The sequence below is a fragment of the Candida albicans genome, chromosome 4 (assembly GCF_000182965.3).
Source record: "Candida albicans SC5314 chromosome 4, complete sequence".
Lineage (NCBI taxonomy): Eukaryota > Fungi > Ascomycota > Pichiomycetes > Serinales > Debaryomycetaceae > Candida > Candida albicans.
The window spans coordinates 729,170-748,501 of NC_032092.1; the positions used below are offsets into that span (position 1 = coordinate 729,170).

At 33.4% G+C, this 19,332-nt stretch overlaps 5 protein-coding genes across 5 annotated transcripts; all 5 read right to left on the bottom strand. All coding sequences in view use genetic code 12, as the record gives it.

The window, feature by feature from the left end:
- Window positions 1–1,357: 1,357 nt before the first annotated feature.
- On the bottom strand, window positions 1,358–1,945 carry CAALFM_C403480CA (uncharacterized protein; the record flags this gene model as incomplete). Its single annotated transcript, XM_706503.2, has 1 exon — window positions 1,358–1,945. The coding sequence occupies one exon, from the start codon at window positions 1,943–1,945 to the stop codon at window positions 1,358–1,360; it is 588 nt and encodes a 195-aa protein (XP_711595.1).
- Window positions 1,946–3,990: 2,045 nt separating this feature from the next.
- On the bottom strand, window positions 3,991–4,515 carry CAALFM_C403490CA (uncharacterized protein; the record flags this gene model as incomplete). The annotated part of the gene is made up of 1 exon (XM_706504.2): window positions 3,991–4,515. The coding sequence occupies one exon, from the start codon at window positions 4,513–4,515 to the stop codon at window positions 3,991–3,993; it is 525 nt and encodes a 174-aa protein (XP_711596.2).
- Window positions 4,516–5,669: 1,154 nt separating this feature from the next.
- On the bottom strand, window positions 5,670–6,221 carry CAALFM_C403500CA (uncharacterized protein; the record flags this gene model as incomplete). The annotated part of the gene is made up of 1 exon (XM_706506.2): window positions 5,670–6,221. The coding sequence occupies one exon, from the start codon at window positions 6,219–6,221 to the stop codon at window positions 5,670–5,672; it is 552 nt and encodes a 183-aa protein (XP_711598.2).
- Window positions 6,222–9,272: 3,051 nt separating this feature from the next.
- Window positions 9,273–11,999, bottom strand: HWP2 (Hwp2p; the record flags this gene model as incomplete). The annotated part of the gene is made up of 1 exon (XM_706508.2): window positions 9,273–11,999. The coding sequence occupies one exon, from the start codon at window positions 11,997–11,999 to the stop codon at window positions 9,273–9,275; it is 2,727 nt and encodes a 908-aa protein (XP_711600.2).
- Window positions 12,000–15,996: 3,997 nt separating this feature from the next.
- RBT1 (adhesin RBT1) lies at window positions 15,997–18,162 on the bottom strand (the record flags this gene model as incomplete). Its single annotated transcript, XM_704874.2, has 1 exon — window positions 15,997–18,162. The coding sequence occupies one exon, from the start codon at window positions 18,160–18,162 to the stop codon at window positions 15,997–15,999; it is 2,166 nt and encodes a 721-aa protein (XP_709966.2).
- Between the last annotated feature and the right edge of the window lie 1,170 nt (window positions 18,163–19,332).

Genomic DNA, 19,332 nt, shown 5'->3' on the forward strand with positions numbered 1-19,332 from the left:
TTTCATTGCTCAAGGATAAGAAAAAAATTCTCAATTTATTAAATACTGTATATTTGTAGAACAATAGGTATTTTGTTTTCTAAGAGTAATATGTTCATAACCATTGACTCTGAAATAGAAATAAACCAACCAAGTTTGTATTTTGCGTCGTTAATATTACATTTTTGAATAAGCCCGCTAAAAGTTGTGTTATCTTTGGGTAAAAATGTTAATTTCTACCATACCTTAAAATATAATAAGCATTTTTAGCCTAGAAAAGGGTATTTTATATGCAACATCGGTTTTTCAACGTTATCAGTTGAGATAAGGGCGACCTAAGTAGTTCGAATTGCAAACTATCAAATCCTAAATTATATTAATAAAGTTTATCTACTAATAGATTATATTAAGTTTTAGAGTCATGCCTTGCCCCCTTATAATTTGAATCCAATTAGTCAGATATATATTTAAGGGATATTGCAGTAAAATTTCCGTTTCCAGTTTTGAAACAAGTTCATATATTAAAATCTGAATGACGACAACACGAATTATTGAAAACAAACCAATATAAGCAGAAAATTGTCTTGAAAAACGTTTGATATACCCCGCCTTAAAGTTCCTCCTACACATATACTCGTGATTCCATTCTCCAACTATGGTATTACTCCAAAATGCTTACTAATATTGTTCAGTAATTACAGTGCTTCTAACAAGTGTATCTTCGAGAGTCATCAGATGGTTTGTTAATTTTTCAAAAAATAATGCCGATTGACTGACGATATATAAAATATTTTGTAAAACAAGAATTCAGTATAAAAGTTTGCTCGTGTAATTTGATGATGAGGAATGAAATTACTTTTCAACGGTTAGGAAATATTTTGTGATTTGGTTGCAAAAAAAGGGGAAGAATTACCGATAAGAACAAACTTTTTATGGACGTACTCACAATGTTTGACAATTCTTGGAGAGGGCAAAAATAGATACCCCAAAAAACTCGTTCCGTAAATGCAGTCCAACTACATTCTTGAACTTATTGCAATCTAAAGAATGTATATCAGTAAGTAGGGCAACTGGAAATGAAGAACTTTTTTGAGGTGAATTTTGAATAATAAATATATATTGATATAAAAAAAAAGATTCACCGAAACAAGTATATAGATAAAGAAATAAAAAGAGTTCAGACCGTGCTAAACCAAAAAAGAATCTAAAATAATAATCTAAGAACTGAAATAAAAAGATAAACATATTTGTAAAAAGTAACACAACAGAGCTTCTAACTTGTTGTTGTTACTCCACTTTAGATCAGTGCCAATTTAATAATCAACACATTGAGATCAACTCGTAATCTAAAGCTAAGCAATAGAACAATTCTATTTGCCTAAGCAAGACCACCGAGAAGTGCTGGAGCAAGTCTTAAGAGAGCATCAACAACTTCTGGAAGAACTCTTTCAAGGAAAGCAACAACTTCTGGAACAAGAACTTCACCTTCAGCAATGATTTCGTTAACAATGTCACCAATAGTGTCTCTCTTAACCTTTTGAGATTGTTGTTGGCCTTGTTGTTGTTGAACAGTAGTAATAGCTTGAGGAAGATTGCTTGAAATTTGATTAACGATTTGATTAATCAAATCTGGTTCATGACCGGCACTGATTTCAGCAAGTAAGGTAGCATTGACACTGACGCTTCCACTATCAGGTAAGTGTTCCAAAAGGGCACTGGCAATCTTGATAATTTCTGGTAAAGCGTGTTTGATAGCAACCAAAATAACTGGAATGAGGAGGAGTTCAGCAAATCTTTTAGAAATTTCTCCTTCAGAAACTTCTCTTTTACCAACTAAGTTGAAACCAACAGTGCCATCAGCATTGGCAGCGACAACATCTTTTTTGGTTTCTAAATCATATTGAGCAACAGCAGCTTGTGATAACAAAGCGAGAAAGGCAAAAGAAGCGATTTTGTAGAATTTCATACTTGAGGATTAGATTGGGTTGGGTTTGATTGGAGTGAAGAATGAATTGCAAAAATCAAAAACTTACAAATCTGAGGATATCTACTACCATATTTATATTCCATCATTTTCTAACTGCTTACTGTTGGATTAAAGAATAATAATGTGGATGACAATATAATCCTCAAATATAGCAATTGACGAGAGTATAGTTATTTGAACCACACTCCATATTTGCCCACAGTATAAAAATTAAGGTTTGGAATAAGGTTTGATACCCTCCGTGTAAAGCAGAGCATTTCTTCTTTCTTTCTTGTACTATATTGAATTGCGCAATAGAAGATAGATTTAAACTTCGGACCACCGTCAAAATGAAAGTTTCATGAACGCCTGAGTTTTGAGGTTTTTAATTAATAGAATTTTTAATGCTTTATCCAATATATCAGGTCCACTTTTTGTATTTTCCCTTGTTTTGTTGACATAGCGAAAATACTGATATTGGGTTTTGTTGGGTGGTTTCTTTAACTAATTTTAAAGTTATTACTATTTCAAAGATAACACCTTAACAAAGTTTTGTTTTGACGCCTTGATAAGTTTAACATCTTTCAAGGCTCAGTGTTGCTTTAAAAATGTATGAAAAGATATATTAACCCCAGGAAACTGGAACTCTTTAGCAATAGCAACAGCCTAGATAGTAGTATACAGCTTTATTAACTCTATAAATAACAACTGTGTTTAAAATTCTTTAGTAAAACGTCTTCGAGGCTTTTACAAAGTTGCAGCAAATTTGTTTTTATTATATGTAATTAGAGTTGACATATTTCAACTTTAAAAACAAAAATGCTGCTACATAATAATGATGCCACAGAATATGGTGTGTGTTGTAATCACAATGAACAAAATAGAGAAATAGTTCTGCACTATCTCCTTCATGCAATACATATTTGTGGATTCAACTGGTTTTCATTGGAGCATGATTTTAAACGGTTGTGGTTGAACTTTATTGTTCTATGCTACTTGGCTGTAATAGAAGAATTTGGTGTGCAATTAACAAAGCATTAAAAAGCCATATTTTCATTTCTATTGTTTTAAAGAACAGTGTAATCACTTAAAGTTGAGAGGTCAATATTTTTCCAATTGAAGGTCTGTCCAGTAGCATAATATTTATTAGATAATTTGGACAGATGTAGTGACCCATACTGTTTTTGATAAAGTGATGCATGGACTTATAAAGAAGTAAAAAAAATCGAATCACAATCATTTTTGTGAACCACAAATGCCACAACACAAAGAAAATTAAACTCTGACTCTTAAGTTTGCTCGGTATACTTTGTACTTTCTGGTTTGATTGAATTATAGTTTAGTTCAAGGGGAGAAGTTCAAAGCCCCGGGATTTTTGGAACTAGTGAGGCTTTTTTTTTGTGGAGGTTTTGTCATGGTTGACGAAAATCAATTAATAGGGGCTCCGAATGAGGCTTAGGACTTTTGGAATTACTACTAGTAAAACGTGGTAGTCAGTTGTGATTATATATACATTTGAGAGTTCAGATATTGCATTTCTTTGAAACCATGTGACAAACAGTTTTGCATTACTTTTGCTGAAGAATCAAAGCTTCTGCTAAAAAAATTTGCGAAATCAAGGGAAAAAAAAAGTAGGAGATGATGATTCTATACTTACAATACAACTTTCTTCAGAATACTATATTTTCGGTTGATGAGAAGCTTCAGATACTTTAGTGTAGAGTAGATGAATCCAAGAGGCCCATCTTGCTCTTTCTAAATATTTTCAAGGCATAGTAATATATATTTGTGTAAAACCTATAAAGAGGATAGAGGAATAAACACCAATTTAGATTTCAAAACAAGCATATGCTTGCTTCACCGAATAAACAAAAATAGAAAAAGAAAATAGAATAGTAATGTCAATATAACCCTCGGAACAATTTTAATCACAAAATATCTCCGATATCAGAACCAAGACCTTGAATACTACTAAGGTCGTCACAATCCAGGCCCTTAATACTACCAACGTGACCAAAATCAACACCCTTAACATTTTCAGTCAGCTATTGAGCAATAGAATCAAGGCCTATCCTTTTGGAGTTTTGCGAGTTTTGTTCAAACTCGGAAATAGCTTGTGGAAGTTTAACTTTCACTTGGTTGACAATTTCATTAACTAAATCTAAATTGCTGGTGGTGTTGGTAGAAGATGATACATTGAGTATTTCAGTAGGATCAATTGGTGAAGGCAAATCTCCCAAAAGTCCCAGAATAGTGTTGAGAACACCAGGTAAAGCAGAAGTAATTGCTGCAACAATGATAGGAATAAGAGTGGTAAGGTCTAATCTTTTGTCAAGAGCATCATGGTAGTTTTCTCTTCTATCAATAACACCAGTAGTGGAGTTACCAATAGCAGTGGAGTTAGCAATGGCAGTGGCCAAAGCAGTACTGTTAGGAACAGAAGTAGCATTAGCAGTAGAATTAGTTGAAGTAACATTTCCAGTAAGTACTTTATTGTAGTTGTGTGCAACAAAAAGTGCTTGTGATGTCAAGACGAATAAAGAAGCAGAAGCAATTTGACAGAATTTCATTTTGTATGATACTTTTTGTTTAGCAGTAGAACTGAAAGGTTGGGTTGCAAAAAAGAAAAACAAAAAACGAAATTGAATTTAAAGGAGTGATTGAGTAGTATTTATACCCAAAATTTGATCGATACTTCTGATTCTAGATCAATTGCTTTTTTCATTGATAATTGGGTAATTTACCCATCTGTCAGACTTAGAATAATAAATAGTTGTTGTCTAATATTATGGAGTATCACTGGAAACTGTAGCAATACCGATTTAGAACCAGCTCAGTGCTTGGTACAATATACTCTGTTGCCCATTGTAAATTCATGGTGCTTGATTGTTCAAAAACAACAATACTACAAAGAACAGCAAGCAAATTTTATAGTATTCATTAAAACCAAAGGAGCAACTTGTTTAGTTTCTGATATTCCTCGCTCTTATTATACAATACATACTTGGATAAATATTCTTGATATTCGGCTTGCTAGCTTTTAGCCATTTAAAATTCTATTGTCTAAGAACTTAAGAGATTTTGAAATTATAATTAAACAATGACTTTGTGTATTAATATATAGCAACAAAAAAAATATTTGGAAACCTATCACAATTGCTAATTTCATTCCAATTACTAATAACATTAAATAATAATCATTTAATTATGTATTTAATTTAGCAATTTGTTTAATACATTCCCCTTAAACAAACTGCTTGGTATGACAGAATTTCAGAGAATAATTAGGCCTATTGTTCAAGTCTTTTCAGTACACAATAAAAATTATTTTCCTGTTTGGTAATAGAATTAGGAGGTAATCTTATTCATGAAATCTATTATTTTCAGTTTCCAAATACTATTTATTTTACAAATTGCTACCAAATTTTTAGATCTTAACTAAATAAATTATGAGCTTATTGTTGTATTTCTTTTCAAATGTATGTTTATCATAGTGTAGTTTCTTTTACATTTTGAGCAAAAGCATAGGTTTGTTTACTTTAGGTTTTATAGTAGAATAGAATTTAACAACAAGATATTTTTATTGTATTGTGGTATAAGAATTATAAAATAAAAGAACCATTTAAATTAATATCTGGTCTCAAAACAAATATCTAAGAGATTATGTGAACAAAAGAAGAACACAATTAAGCCCATATTTAGTCTAACTTTATTTTCAAGTAGATTAAAAGGAACCTTGAAGAAGTTGAGGAGCTTCCTTGGTAAGTACTTCAATAACTTGAGGAGCAATTTTTTGAAGGAAAGAGATAATTTCAGGGGTAAGCTTGACTCCTTCTTGAATAATTGCTTGAATAAGTTCTGTAGTGGTGTCTCTTTTGGTGTTACCAGCATTTTGTTGAACACTAGAGATAGCTTGAGGAAGAACTTTCTTGACTTCATTGACAATATCACCAATTACATCTTGTTCATTCAAGGAGCCAGTAGACGATGCAGTTGAGGAATTTCCCAAAAGACCACTGACAATCTTGATGATCTCTGGTAAAGCAGCAGAAATTGCACTAATGAGAATTGGAAGAATACTTGATAATTCATCGTTTTTGACAAGAGCATCATAGTTATTTTCTCTTTTAGAAAGAATGTTAACACCAACAGCACCAGTAACGTCTCTGGCAATGACATCTTTTTTAGCCTTTGTTGGTTCCTGGTTGGATTGGACAATGGCAGCTTGAGCAGATAAAGCAAGAATAGCAATTGAAGCAACTTTAGAAAATTTCATTTTTGGATGAATGTATGATTGTTGTGGAGTTGGTTAGTTGAATAAACAAAAAAAATAAAAATCTATTCAACAAGCAATAATGTGGGTCTATTTATAACAAAAATTTTCAACCAAGCCGAATCCATCTGATTAGATTTATCTTCTAAATGTTTTTAAATTCCCTCATGTGTGTCATTCATAATTAGGTGACGACAATTACTGTTTATCTGAAACAACTGATTTCCTATCTAGTGTAACATGTTTTAAAAGCATTATAGGTTTATTATTTTTGTGGCGGTTGGAAAAAAAAACCACAATCACGTTGATTTTGTTTGAGCTTTTGTGATTTTTTAATCAGGTAGGGCGTTTTGCTCTTGCTCCATAAAAATTACTTCTCCATGTAATCTGTATTTTGTTCTTGCAGTTATCAAATTATTCAAATTGTGGATAAATAATTGGGCCACCGTTTTCGGGCTTGTCTAATTGTTTAGTCTTTATAAACATTGGTTGGCTATATTAGTGGCTGAAATTTTTAAACTAAAACAAGTTCAAATATTAGATGCGCAGTCTAAATTGTTTTAGTGTATTTCAAGTGACAGTTTGACAGCAATTGAATGCTCTTTCGGAACAATAGATTTAAAATGTAGTTAACTTTTTGTTGATTTGTGTAATTTGATTTTCAACAATTGACATAGATAAGGTTTTGGTAGAGTGGACACTACCACCAACAATAGTAATAAACACATTGAACTCTTATAAAGAAACTGAAACTAAAAGGTAACTACTTCATGAGTAAAATCCCTCAAATAGGCTTAGGATGAGATCCGGTTATACCGATTACATACAGCTCACATGCTATCAACCATCAAGTCCAGTAGGTTTATATTCATTCATTGGGATTTTCCATGCATCGGATGAGCTAATTTACGCAAACCATCGTACATTTCCCCTTTTAGTAGGAGTTTTGCTATAGCTCGGTTTTTTTGTTTATTGTAATATTAGTATATCATATTTCAGTTGGATATCACGATAACGTAGAGTTTCGAGAGTAGCTATTCGTTTAATAAATTGAGTAATTCTAATTCTATTAGCAAAGCATTATATTATTATTATAAAAATATACTTAAAACAATTAAACGATTAATTTAGAGGAGACTAAAGTAGCAAGTGTTACTACCTTCTAGCAGTAATCTTTCAATTCAAACTAAGTATCAAATATGGTACTTGTTAAGCTTTCCCACTAGACAAGACCAGCAAGAAGCAAAGGAGCAACCTTGATGAGCTCCTCAATAACTAAAGGTGCAACTTTTTGAAGAAATGCGACGATTTCAGGAGTAAGTTTTTCTCCTTCAGCAACGATTTCTTGAACAATTGTAGAAGTCTCATCTCTCTTCATAGCTTGAGCTTCATTGTTAACGATAGCAGCTTGAGCGGATAAAGCAAGAAAGGCGACGGCAGCAATTTGACTGAATTTCATGATAAATGAGATAAGCTTTTAAAATTTATTTGTGGCTAGTGAAAGATGAAAAAATGTGGATTCTTGTGGAAGGTAAAATAGAAGAAAAGCAAAATTCTTATCGAAAGCGATTTTACGTTCAATTTATATTCACAATCTCAAAGATTAGATTGCAGCTAATTTGTTTAGATTTATGATATTTATGTTTTTGTTTACGGCGCTTGTCATGGAAAAATTAGTCAAATAAGATTTCAAAATACTGTTATCTTTCAAATTCTATACTCGATTTTTGGATTTTTTGAAGAGATTTCCCACGCAAATCTTGCGTATCTGAATATTTAAAAAAATATTATCGGCGTTATGTTGACAATCGTGCGCATAAAAATATCACTTGGTGCATAATTTGGACATACCCTTACACGCGTGAATTGAAATTTCCGGCATATAAAGTTTTTGTATGGGAAATCTGTGGCGACTTTCAATCAACGACCCTTACACACTGAAAAATCAAAATTCAATTTAGCAAAATTATTGTGGCGAGGTATCAGGAAGTTAGCATTGTTTACTTACAGCAACGTGGCTTCATGGTCTGTTGAGTTAAAAAGATATATAGGAAAATATGCATGTACAAGTGACATTCATTGTTAAAATTTTGAGAAGAATAGAATAAATTCAATAACAAAAAAAATACTCCATAAAAGAGCAAACCGTACAGTCGTTTCTTGGAGTCTATACATCGTCAAAAAAAAACATTTTGAAATGACTTTTATTTACGTATTGACTTTCCTCCTTGATATTATTCAGCGTGTTATTTTATCACATATAGTCCATTGTTCTTGTGACTGATTTGAAATTTCTGAAATGCAGGACTTCAATTTGATAACGAAAGGCAATAGTTGCAAAAAACCACAAAAMAAACAAAGCGTGATTTTTTTTCTATTGTTGCAAAGTTGACCCACGGAATAAGGCAGTTTGTGTTACCCAAGGTAAATACCCTGTGATATTTTTTTATCATTGCGACTGGTCTCATCGATTCTTAGAAAATCTTGCACATCGCACATTTACGGGACATGGACATTTTAGTTAAACTAACTCTAGTTATCTTGAAATCTTTTTATCCAATCGAAATAGTTTTTGAATAGTCTTAAAGCCGACAAGTGATACTAAAAATTTCACAACGCGATTGGTTATGTTGAATTGTTTATTATTAAAACATTCCTGATAATATTTCGGAGCAATAGACTAAATACACATTATTGACTAGGGTTTGATTTTTCTTTTGACCGATTTCCAATTCAGAAGTAAATATCATTTTTATAAATGCTTACTACAGTAGATAATAACAGAAAGCTAGCATAAGACTTTTCACTACATGAAAGATTCAAAATGATATAAAAAACTAGTATTACACTATAAACCGAAAATAAAAAATAAATAGTAGAAAATCAAAAAAAAAATAGAAATAGCATTTTAAGTATGTAAACACATAACTTATTTTATAAAAAAAAGAAATATTCAACAAAATACTAGGTGTATTGTGTTGAAAACCGAAAAAGTAACAAAAAAAAAATACAGCATATTTTAGTTAACTGAATAAATGGTATCAAGAATTAATTTTAAATTGCAAAGGCAGCGACACCAGCAATTACAACACCAAATGACAATTTCATGTTGTTACCGGTACCTTCATATGATGAAATAGCAGCAATACTTGATTGAGCAGCAGATGATACAGCAACAGAAATTGATTCAACTGTAGTTGGAGTAACACTTTTAGTGGTGTAAACCATGACGGTGGTTTCTGAAGTAGATTTAGAGTCTGTATCAACTGGGGTGGACTTAGTACCTTGACTACTTGTTGTAGGCTTAACATCTGTACTAACTGGATTAGATATAGCATTTGAAATAACTGAGGTGGTAGAAGCACTTGAAATAACTGAGGTGGTAGAAGCACTTGAAATAATTGGAGTGGTAGAAGCACTTGAAATAATTGGAGTTGTAGAAACAACACTTGAAACAATTGGGGTAGCTCCAACGTAGGAAGTTGATTTGTTAGCAGTGACCAATGACTCTAACGCAGAAGATACTGTAGTGGTTCCAGTAAGTGGACAGTATGTAGTGTAGCTTGTTGTATCAGAAGTAATGACAGTTACACCGGTAGTTACTTCGGTTTTACTGCATAAATTGTCTGAACATGAAGTGACAGTTATAACAGTTGTAGATTGGTCAAAAGTTGTGTATACTGAACCAGATGATGTTTCACTTGCTGAAGTTGAGTGCTCTAAGGTAGTATTTGGAGCTGATGATTTTGGTGTGGTAACAACAGAAGACCACTCTGAAGTTGTAACTGGTACTGATGATTTTGTTGTAGCTGTTAAAACTGAAGACTCAACTCCAGATGATCCCGAAGTAGTAGCTTCTGATGTTGATTGAATAGATGAATTCTTTGTGGTACTAGCAGATGACTCCATTGTAGCACTTGGTTTTGGTGGTTTGCTAGTTGAAAGTTTCAAAGTGATCGGAGATGATTCTGGAGTTGTTGTTGATGTAGACCATGCAAACGTTGACGATTTTGGCAAAGTAACTGAACTTGATGATTTAGAAGCAATTGATTTTGGTGTTTCAATTGAAGTCGTTGATTCTGATGAAGTTGTTGATTCTGATGAAGTATAAATTGAGGTGGCACTTGTAACAGATGATTCTGAAGTTGATGATCTCACAGTAGTTCCTGATGTTAATAACTCAGTGGTACTAGTTGACAAAGATGATTTTGAAGTAGTAGTTAAATTACGAAATTCAGTAACTGAAAACCCTAAAGAAGTAGAAGAAGAATATACCAAAGTGGTTGGAATGGAATGTGTGGTCGAATATGACTTCAAAGTAGTAGCTGAACTGGAGACTTCAGAAGATGAGTATTTTGGGATAGCACTTGAAACTTTAGATTCAGAAGATGATGAGTTTGGTGTGGTAGTTGATGTTGATGATTCTCTAGTAGTGTTTGGTACAGATGATCCAGAAGTAGATGACCTAGAAATAGTAGTCAAAGTGGTGGATTTAGTAGATAAAGAATTCGAAGTGGTAGCTGGAGCTGGAGGTATGGAAGTAGAATACTCTAAAGTACTGGCTGGTGTCGATGACTTCAAAGTTAAATGTTTTGAAGTAGTGGTTGAGATTGAAGATTCAAAGGTAGTTGATTTCAGACTACTAACTGGAACTGATGACTCCGAAGTTGAAGCAAAACTTGACGATGACTCAACAGTAGAATATTTTGATGAAGTAGCATGTGTTGAGTGCTTAGAAGTAATGCCTGAAGTTGACTCGGTAGTGGAATGTTTTGAGGTCGTGGCATGAGTTGAATGCTTGGAAGTAGAATGTTTCATGGTGGTAGCATGACTTGATTCAGAAGATGAGTGTTTGGAAGTGGTAACATCGGTAGACTTAGAAACTGAATGTTTAGAAGAACTAGTGACAGACGTAGACTCAACACTGGAGTGCTTTGAAGTAGTGGTGTGAGTTGAGTGTTTTGAAGTGGTAGCGGTAGTACTTTCTGTTTCTGTTTCTGTATCGGTAAGAGGACAGTAAGTAGTATAAACCGTTTCTTTATCAGTGACAACAATAGCACCAGTTGTGATTTCAGATTGGCTACATGCATTGTTTGAGCATGAAGTCAAAGTAACAACAGTTTTTGATGGCTTGTGAGACTTGTGCTTGGTGTGTTCACTAGTAGTTGAAGATGCTGGGGGTGTAACAAAAGACTTTGAGGTAGTATCATGAGTTGAATGTTTGGAAGTAGTAACTGAAACAGATGATTTTGAAGTTGAGTGTTTTGAACTAGTGGCATGGGTGGACTTAGAAGTTGAATGTTCTGAGGTAGCAGGATGAGTAGATGTAGAAGTGGAGTGCTTGGAAGTACTAGCTGGAGTAGACGAGTGCGAAGTTGAGTGTTTGGAAGTGGTAGTGTAGGTTGGCTTGGAAGTTGAATGCTTCGAGGTAGTGGCTGTAACTGCAGTTTTTGGTGTAGTAATTGAAGTTTCACTACATACATTGTTGAAGCAAGAAGTAACTACCACTGTAGTTTTTAATTCTTTGGTAGAGGTAATGAATAACCCACCATTAGTTGATACAACATTAGCAGCATTATTTTCATTAGTTCTCTTCTTAATGTTTGGACTCATGTTGAACCCATCAACTTTTTGTTCTTTATTATTACCAGATTCTTCGTGATAGACACCTAAATCAACATCAACTGGAGCATCATTGAACAAACCTCTTAATGGGAAGGTAGCCTCAGCTGTCAAAATAAAGCAAGCGAGTGTGGCAAGTTGGGTAGTTGCAAATCTCATTCTTGTAAGTATAAAAGCGAATGACTATCGGAGACTTGTGTCGTATTGGTATATAAAAAAACAGAAAAAACAGAATTTGATATCCAATATTTGATTCTTTTGGTGTTTATTTATAGTTTTTGAGGAACAGGTTGACTGTACCTCTGGAAATCATGAAAAGTTTGAATGCACGGCACAATTGCTCAAAGAAACAGGTTTCAAAAGCTTTCCTCATATAAATTGATAAAATTTTCAACTCAAAAGAAAATTTATCTTTAATTTTGTGTATAACAAACGGTTAATTGAGTGGCAGTGGTATGGCATGATCTGATTTTTGTGTTCCCAAAAATTAAATGGTTTTAGTGAACTTCCATTGTTGCAAAAACAGGAACTGACTAAAATTTAGTCTTACAATGTTGATGTTCAGAGTTAAAACAGTTTCAGGGAAAAAAAAGTAACATTGTTGCCTCAAACCCTTTCTTTGTTCGGATGCGAAAGCAAATTACTTTTTGAAGTAATGCTTCTCCAGGAACTCGGAAGATTGTGTCAGCCTCTCGGTATTGGTGTAAGTATACTATAGAATCTATTCCAGCCTATGCGACATTTTCCAGGTATCGAAAAAGCAAAATTGTATTGAATCAAATATAAATCATCTCCTGAATGTCAATCGAGAAATGCAATGTTACATTTTTCTTCAGACCAAATTTTCTTGTGGAAATATAATAGAAAAAAAAAAGAAATTTCCATTTTTATTGTTTGATTTCAAGACCAGGGACAGACACAATAATGCAGCCACAATAATGCAGCCACAATAATATGAGCCCAGTTAAAGATCTAAAAAGACAATAAATTTACAAAGACAAAGATAAGACAGTTAAAGTTGGCAAATTGCCGTGTGGCTAAGATATCTTAGATTGAAAGATAAGAATTATGTCTGAGGGGTTTATAGTTGAAACACTGTCACTCGAGAACAATGAAGATAATGTTTCGGGGTTGTTCCGAAACTATTTTACAACACATTGTTTACAAATACAGCTTGGCAAGAAAACAATAGCTAATCCGGAAAAGAACATACAATATTTGGTTTTGGAGAATTAGGTCTCACTAGAGTGATTAGTTTAACAATCGTGATATGCTTAATTCTCTTCAAGGAGTGGTTTATAAAGGAGTGATTTGTAATATCTGTTATAAAATCATAACAAATTTGTAAGTTCTCCTAGTATGAAACAAGTCCACAACAATTGCAAATGAAAGACCATTTTGAAAAGAATAAGGTAGGAGTAATTAAGTTGAGCAATGATCATAAATTGGTGTATAACGTTTCAAATCTTATTCGTTTTGGAACAATTGTAAAATTCTATTTCTCTGAGACTATGCATTATTCATTACCTTAACAATAGAAAGTATTATTACAATTTCCTATTTGTCGAAGAAAACAAAAATATAAAACACCGCATTGGAAATATTCTATGTTGCCATGGAGTTGCTATTATTAGACTGCAATAATGCTTCTCTTTATCAAGGCAAAAATTTTTGTTCCATAGCTTGCTTAATCATTTCACAAATAGTCGTTAGCCTATCCTTCAATTCATTAAGAGTTACATTTATCGTACAATAAAGGTTTCCTAGAAAGAAAATTCTATTTGTCTTTTTTTCGTAGATATTATTATAATACTCAATATCGGAGCATCCCTTTAATAATTCAAATTACAAAGGGGCTTGTTTTTGTGAATGCAGAAATATTAGTGCTACGTTAACATATGAAATTCAATAATAACTGTCATGCAATATTTTTTATTTTGCTCTTGTTTACAAACCTGATAGCTTTATCGATTTCAAAATCCAAGATATGTAAACAAGAATACTAACTTTTTGGATGTGGTTTCTAGCATTAATTTATTTGAAGAAGTAATTATAGGTAATATCAGGATATGATTAATATACCAAGAAGTTGGCATCTTTTTGTAGATTTAAGGCTCTTGCTTTATTAACTATAGTCTAGCACAGGTAGTTGACTGATATAGTTTTCTTTTTTCAAGAAATCCTGTTCACTGCACACATCATCACTTCATATTTCATTTTGTGTAATGGATTTGAAAAAACTGTTTAAAAGTTCGTGACTCATATTTATTCAACGATTCCAGCAAATACACATTATCAGATTGATGTGATTGGTTGTGTTGTCCCAAATGAGTATATTTGGACAATTCATATTTAGATAAGATTAATTGGAAGTCAATGCGGCACAATTAGAATAAAAATAATCTCAATGATTTAACACAAATTTATGTGACTGGTTGGTTTTGATCTATCTCACTAACATATGGTTGAAAATTTCCACTTTCGGTAGTTGTAAAAATAGTTGTTCTAAAAAACACACCAAAAAGGTTACAAATCTGACTTAGTTCACTTTCTGCCAAAAAAAGGTGTCAAAGTTTAGACGAGCAAAAACACCTCTGCTTAATGCAACTTTTTCGAACAGGGATCCAAATTTAACTAAATGAATAACAGCATTACTTACAATCGCCGTGCATAATTTACTTTTCAGCTGACGCGTTTCTAAAGTTGTTACTTCAACTTTGTTCCTTCATATTACACAATACACGATAGTCAAACAAACCCTTTTTGTTAGTAATAAATAATATATACTAATTTCTGGTATGCCCACTCAATTGATGAAAATAGTAAAATTGGTGAATGAAATATTCGGTCAAGATCAAAATACCAAATTACTAACTCAAAAGGAAATTCGTCTGTATTTGTATTTCATCTGAAATTCTCTTGTCAAAAGCGAAGCCCGCCTTCCCTTACTACTTTGAGTAAGTCATACCAGTTTGAGAACAATCTCTCAATGTTATAACCTGCATATTACATATCTCACTAGTGACTGAGTCCTCAATCATAGTTCTCTATTTTAAAGATATTTATACAAGCTTACACAAAGCTACTCTGAACTTTGTGCATTTTAGTCCAAAACTGAACAGTTATTTCAGTTAATACAAACTGCTGATACGGTCGTCTAAGAGCCATGCTACTTAATCCTGACTAGCATCGTCGAAGCATATATTAAAACCAAAGCTTGTAGGTGTTGCATTACTTAAAAAAACATTTTACTCCTCCATAATGTACCTCGGATGTCAGAAGATACCATCTACAAGACATGTGATTTTGAAAATACATTTCCACATACCCACCATATAGTAATAGAAGATAATGAAGTGAAAATTGTTTATTATTTATCATTGAGAGTTGTAACTTTTGAAATCATCGGAGAAGCTTTTTAGTGGTTCCTTTATTTTTAGAGATTTACAATATTTTTTTCGAGATCTCTGCACTTGCCCGCCTAAACTTTAATATATGTTGAAAAATAGCAAGAGATGAGATAGTTCATTACTTCATGGATTCTCCGCCATTATTTGAAATGAAGTATACACAATGTGGAGCAGTAGAAAAACTTCTATGTCTTCTTGGGTCTTTGTTACTTGGTTGAGTTCAATGTTTATATCCCTTCATTTCTTCTTGGTTTTGATAATTGGTATCCTAACCATTAAATCTTTAATCGCCGAACCCTGAGATTAACTCTATTTTACAAATATCTCAATTATCTGAAACGTTCAAAGCGGTAAAATAAATAAGTATAAACTTTATTATTTATTTTCAGCGATTCTCTACCATTATCATTTTCAAAAATATACAAAGAACCAGTAATACTTCAATTCAATTAGAATTCTTTTCAAGTTGAAAACTAATCAATGTGATGAAAAATTTAATAGAAAAAAAAATGGTATTTATTGTAAGTTGTAATCTATACACCGAAAATGAAAAGCAGAATAAGAAGAAAATACGAAATCTAAACAAAACAATTCTAAAAGAAAAAAAGCACCAACTTTTTTTTATGTACCAAAGTAAATATTCAATACAATAACCTTTGTCATAATATTGAAAACCGAAAATTGAAAAATGTAATTAGTAGAAATCCAAACAGAAAAAGAAAAAGATATAGTATCAGTAACTAGAATTAGATCAAGAATGCAGCAAGACCAATAATAGCAGCACCATAAGTTAATCTCATGTTGTTACCAGCACCTTCGAATGAAGAGACTGAAGCAATAGTGTATGAGGAGTTAGCAGATGGTTGAATGGCAGGAACAGATTCTAATGTAGTTGGAATAGTACCCTCAGTCGTAGAGACGAGAGCACTAGTTTTTGCAGTGGTAGAAGGAGCAACTGGTGCAACTGGAGTAGTTTCGACACCTGGAGCAACTGGAGAAGATTCAACAGCTGGAGCTGATGATTCTGGGGCAACTGGAGTAACTGGAGTTGATTCAGCACCTGGAGTAGCTGGAGTGGTTTCAGTACCTGGAGCAACTGGGGAAGATTCGGTGGCAGGAGCTGATTCGGTAGCTGGAGCGGTTTCAGTACCTGGTGCAGATGATTCTGGAGCAACTGGAGCACTTTCAGTAGCTGGGACTGATTCAGTGGCTGGTGCAGATGATTCTGAGGCTGATTCAGTAGCTGGAGTAGTTTCAGTTAATGGACAGAATGTAGTGTAAACAGTATCTTCAGATGTAACAACAACAACACCAGTGGTGACCTTAGATTCACTGCATGCATTGTTGGAGCATGAGGTGATGGTGACGATGGTCTTTGATTGCTCAGTAACAGTGGAAACTGGACCAGTTGGTGTTTCAGTGACTGGTGCAGATGATTCTGGGGCACTAGATTCTGGAGCAGATGATTCTGGGGCAGTAGATTCTGGGGTGGTTTCTGGAGCAGAAGTGACTGAAGTAGAATCAACACTTGAAGGAACTGGGGTGGTTTCAGTTAATGGACAGAAGGTAGTGTAAATAGTATCTTCAGAAGTGACAACAACAACACCTGTGGTTACTTCAGTTTTGCTACAAGCATTGTTAGAGCATGAAGTAACAGTTATAACAGTAGTAGTTTGAGCAGTAGTAGTAGTTAAGTGAGCAGTTGGAGTGGTTTCAGTTTCAGTTTCTGGAGCTGATGATTCTGGAACACTAGATTCTGGAGCTGATGATTCTGGAGTGGTTTCTGGAGCTGATGATTCTGGAACACTAGATTCTGGAGCTGATGATTCTGGAGTGGTTTCTGGAGCAGAAGACTCTGGGGTAGTAGAAGGAACAGATGAAGTAGTAACTGTGGTGGTTTCTGGAGCTGATGATTCTGGAGTAGTTTCTGGGACAGATGAAGTAGTAACGGTAGTAGTTTCTGGAACACTAGATTCTGGAGAAGTAACTGGAGAAGATGAAGTGGTAACTGTAGTAGTAGATGGAGCAGATGATTCTGGGGAAGTAGATGGAGCAGATGAAGTACTTACGGTGGTAGTTGATGGAGATGGGGTGTCACATTGACAGTCCCAACAGAATTGTTGTAAAGTATCACATCCACCAGTAACTTTCTTAAGCAAACCCAAAAGCAAACCCAAAGTTCTCTTGCTGTGAGTAACACCATCGTTACTTAATTCTTCAAATTCATCTAATTCTCTCTTGGCAGGGAAGGCTTTGACTTGAGCATTGAATAATGCAGAAGCATCAAAAGTACCAATTGCGTTAGAAACGGCATTGACTTTGTAAATTATTTGAGAACTGCCAAAAAATTGTTTGATGGCATCAAATTCAGGACAGTTGCTTTCGAAATCTGTAACGATTCTGAAACCTGATGGAAGACAACATTTTCCTTTAACAATTTCTGCTTTGACTTTCAAGGAAGCTGACCATTCAAATGGATTAGCAACATTTCCTAATAATGAAATATCAGAATAACCAGTACCAGTGATACTCAATTGTTTAACTTTTTTACCAAAGGCCAGGTTCAATTGGACAGAAGAATCACTCTTGAAGTTACAATCAATACCATAAGAACCGTCAGATAATTTTTTGGCATTAGACACGACAAATGCGGCATTGAAACCGGCATTTACACCAGCGCTTCCAAAAGTTCTCTTTTCAATTGTACCATCTTTATTGGCAATTTCAGCTTCTCTCTTGTTCTTGGAACCACCAAGGGAAATGGAGCTATCGTGGTAAAGACCCAAGTCAGTACAGACAGGAGGAGTGTTGTGTGGAATACAATTAAAGATGTCACCCAATAATGGGAAAGTAGCCTCAGTGGATAAAATGTAGTAAGCGAGGGCAGCGAGTTGGGCAGTTGCAAATCTCATAGTTGATAAAAATTAAAGCGAATGACTAATACGAGATTTGTATTTTGTTTGATCTTGTTGATGGGATAGAAAAATAAGAAAATTACAAGTTCAAAATCCGGTAAATCTTACCTTTATTTATAGTTTTTGGGAAAGTAATTTGACCATATTATAACCATTGATTAATTGTTGAAATCAACGGGTAATTGTCTTTCAAGATCCGAATTGAAAAAATAGAAGCATTAACATTCCAAGGTCGAACATAAAACAGTGTGAAAAATTTAGCTTTGTGTAGAATTATAAAAATACTAAAACGAATCTGTCGAAAATGTTTTCATATTTGTGATTAAAAAAGAAAGAATTGAAAAATCTAAAAAAGAGAACATTCTTGAAAATGTTTAACTATTGCGAGACAAAGCATTGGAGGGTATTTGGTTTAATTGGCGTAGGGTACTGAAAAATTTTAAAAATGCAATGAACATTAGTGGAAACAAAGATGCTGTGCCAGAGTTATCAAATATCACATTATGCATTAAACCCGAAAATCATGCAAAATAAAATAAAGCTAAGATTCTTGCATTAAAAACGAAAAAAACAAAACCCCAAAACCAAAATCAAAACACGCCTTATAATGACAAAGATAATTGGATTTCCCTTATTGGTTAAAATACAAAGAAAATTGGTATTGCAGCCTTTGATGCATCAAAATCAAAGAAAAAACAGAAAGAAAAAAAGATTAAAAGTTATAACATAGAGAAGCTAAAAGAGGATAAGGTAATGATTTGGATTTTGAATGACCGTGGTCCCAATTTTTAAAAAATTGGAAACAATAAACAAGAAAAATGAATCTATTAGATTCCAGTAATATGGAATGATGGTTCAACAAGAAACGGTACAAGAAGGCAGGCAAAAAAAAATAGAAGCTGGGACCCTGGAGGGATTTCTTTGTTAAAGGTGGAGACTGCGAATGCTCACACACAAATAGAAATTGCAAAAGTGGTTCTAAATGTCGCGACAACAAAAGTTGAACAAAATGACGGGAAAAAAATAGCACTTAAACCAATCTACATACATACAAAACTGGTTGAAAACAATAACAAAACCAACTTAATACTTCATTATTCTATTTTGGGATAAATGTTTTGAGCAAAAATTTTATTTTGAAACATTTTTTTATTAGTTTTGATTTGC